The sequence below is a fragment of the Rhagoletis pomonella genome, unplaced genomic scaffold, assembly GCF_013731165.1.
Source record: "Rhagoletis pomonella isolate Grant_MI unplaced genomic scaffold, Rhpom_1.0 Rhpom_scaffold_00725, whole genome shotgun sequence".
In the NCBI taxonomy this organism is placed as follows: domain Eukaryota; kingdom Metazoa; phylum Arthropoda; class Insecta; order Diptera; family Tephritidae; genus Rhagoletis; species Rhagoletis pomonella.
Window position 1 is genome coordinate 12,107 of NW_023459279.1, and position 2,919 is coordinate 15,025.

General features: G+C 44.2%; 1 protein-coding gene across 1 annotated transcript; it reads right to left on the minus strand.

Annotated features, from left to right (window-relative positions):
• Positions 1–1,101: 1,101 nt before the first annotated feature.
• On the minus strand, positions 1,102–2,638 carry LOC118751473. The gene is made up of 3 exons (XM_036486311.1): positions 2,027–2,638; positions 1,590–1,983; positions 1,102–1,544 (listed from the first exon to the last, which is right to left on the minus strand). Exons 1-3 carry the CDS (start codon positions 2,636–2,638, stop codon positions 1,102–1,104), a joined length of 1,449 nt encoding a protein of 482 aa, XP_036342204.1.
• Positions 2,639–2,919: the final 281 nt, after the last annotated feature.

Below are 2,919 nucleotides of genomic sequence, written 5' to 3' on the forward strand. Positions count from 1 at the left end.
TGCTAACACCAGGCGCCTAAATGCATGTTATGTACTGCTGCATGTGCAAAAATTTCCTTCATTAAATTTATGAAATTTTTGCACATGCACTTCTCAACTGCCAAGTAATTGAACTTTCTTCAGTCTCAATAAGATGGCACTTCAAAGTATGCTCGGCCTAGTCGGATGCATCCTCCGGACACTGCTTCCGGAGCATTCTGCGGACTCTGCATGGCTTACAACCATGCGGATGTGGTAATAGTTGATTACCATTGGCCACAGTGCCTACCCACTACTTTTTGGTCCAATAAATATTTTTTTATATACATACATGCAAACATACTGGTCTCCCCTCTCACTGAGTTATTCACCTTCTTTGCCGTTGATTATGCCTATAATCTGCTTCAGCTTTTCATCTTGTCGTTGCATACACTTACGTTGCAAACACTAGTCAATGCATATACTTCATCAGCAACCGTTGTCGGCTCAGTTGGTGGAAGAGTTGGACATCTGCTCAGCCCATCTGCCAATGCGTTCTTCGTTGCCGACCGATGCACACACTCGAAATCAAACTCTTGCAGTTTGAGCCACCATCGAGCTATGCGTGGCAATAACGGAGTCGTTGCCTTTGTAGATGCCACCGTATTACAATCCGTTACCACTCTAAAATGTTTTCCCATCAAATACATTCTATACCGTTGTAGTGCTTCAACTATAGCCAGGACCTCCAATTCATGGCTGGCATAGTTACATTCTGCATCACTGCATTGCCTGCTTAAGTAAAATACCGGTTTCAAATCGTCGTTTTCTCGTTGCATTAACATATCAGACAACCCCTCAGCACTGGCATCTGTGTGTACCTCGTGTGATTTCGCCGCATCGTACATGACTAAAACAGTAGTAGTATAGCCTCTTTTAATGCCTCAAACGCATTTTTCTGCACATCGTTCCATTCGAAAATATTATTCCTACGAAGCAATAGCGTTAACGGTCGTGCCATTACCCCGTAGTTCTTCACAAATTTTCCGAAGTATCCGGTGTTCCCCAAAAACTGACGCACTGCCGTTGCCGTCGAAGGAGTAGGAAACTCTTCTATGACCTTCGTCTTGTGCTCACCGGGTCTTATACCGTCGCGATTGATGATATGTCCAAGAAATTAGACGTCAGAAACGCCGTGTATTGCTTAGACTCTTCTGCTAATGGAACCTGATAATAGCCCGACGTCATGTCCAAAGTGGTGTAATACTTGTTTCCGGCTAAGCGTGAAAGCTGCTCCTCCACCACTGGCATGATGTAATTCTTCTTCACGGTCACTTCGTTTAGGGTGCGGAAGTCGACGCACATGCGACTTTCCCCGTTGCTCTTCTTCACCAATAAAACTGATGCTGCATGTGGTGAATTGCTAGACCTTATGATACCACAGTCTAGTAACTTACGCAGTATGTCTGTTAACGTTGACCTCTGCGCGAACGGGACCTGGTATCGCTTCCCTACAATTGGCTTATCTGCCGTGACCTGAATTGACATCTCGATGCCTTTGCACCGCCCAATATCACATATGTCTTCTGCAAAACAAGACTTGTACTTTAGTAAAAGTTCCAGCACCTTACCTCGCTCTTTAGATATGTTGAAGTTGTCTTCGCCTTCGTTGATTTGGTAGACCCCGTCGTCTACAACTATACGAAAGCCATACTCTTGTAGTACATCGCGACCCAATAAAACGTCATAAGGTAGTAATTGGTCTTCAACAATATACAAGGTCGCCTGCCGTTGCACCTTTTCCATCACGGTGTTGTCTTCGACTTTCTCAGATGCTTCCACCTTGCACCCGCCAAAACCAATAAATCGTTTTTGCACACTAATTGCCTGCATACTATTTGCTGCAGTTTTCCTGATGAATGAACATCCACTACCGGTGTCAATAAATGCGTTGAACCGCTTGCCCTCTACTTCAATTATTTTCATTACTGGCGTAGTCTCATTGCGTGTACCTTCGTCCGCAAGCTCCATAAGTAGACTTGTTGCAATCTTTCGCGATGTGACCTACCTTCGAACATGAGGTACTCCGCGGTTTGCGTTGTGGTTGTGAACACTTGGCCGCTAATTTGCCCTGGAGTCTTGCGTTGACCTTGCTGTCCACCTTTGTAACCTGCTGGGTAGGAGTTGTACCCATACTCATTACTACTGGGTTGTTTGTCGCTTTTAAATTTTTTAACGCTGTCAATAATTCGCTGCTTGATTTAAACCGTATTGCTGCCAATGTCTTTGATAATGAATTATCATTTAGCCCGCTGATAATATGTGTGATAATCGACAAATCATCCACCGCACCTTGTCGTCCCATCGTTACCATAGCATAGTAAAACTCAACGTAGTCTTCATTGAATTTGCGTTTTCGTTTAGCCATCGTTTTGTGTACTTCAGCCGTATAGTACCCAGTCGGAAAATCGACATAAAATGCCTGCACGAAATCCGACCAGCTGCTATGCACTGGTTGCGCATCTAGCCATAGCTTTGCCATGCCTTTCAATTTGTGTTGTATAGCCACCAACACCATTACCTCAGGCCATTTGTAGTTTTGCTTTAGTTCTTCAATTTTCATGATGAACTGTCCTGACGTTATAGTTCCTTTAACCGGATCAGGCGAAATTCCGACCATATCTTGAATCATCATAGTTGGTTGTCGTTGTGCATATAGCACATTTGCTGGCTCTTGAATTACAACGGGAGACGTTAGTTGTATTTCATTTTCATTACTTACAGGCGTTTGTTCGTTGCGACTGGTTTGCACTCATATATTCATTGCGCTGATCGCTGTCGTCAAATTCGCCATCACTACTTTCAGCCCGTCGATTTGCGTTTGCAGCAGTTTCTTCTAGCTCGGATGAATCGATTTCATCAGTTCCAAGTCATTCCTGTAGCTTCGCAACTTTGTGGGCC

Bases quoted from the DNA above. Each gene is read 5' to 3' on its own strand.
- LOC118751473 (XM_036486311.1), bottom strand. From the start codon at position 2,638: ATGGTCGGAATTTCGCCTGATCCGGTTAAAGGAACTATAACGTCAGGA. The intron at 1,984-2,026 runs GTAGGTCACATC...CTACTTATGGAG, and splicing joins GGAGTACCTCATGTTCGAAG to CTTGCGGACGAAGGTACACG. The intron at 1,545-1,589 runs GTAAGGTGCTGG...CTTGTTTTGCAG, and splicing joins CAACATATCTAAAGAGCGAG to AAGACATATGTGATATTGGG.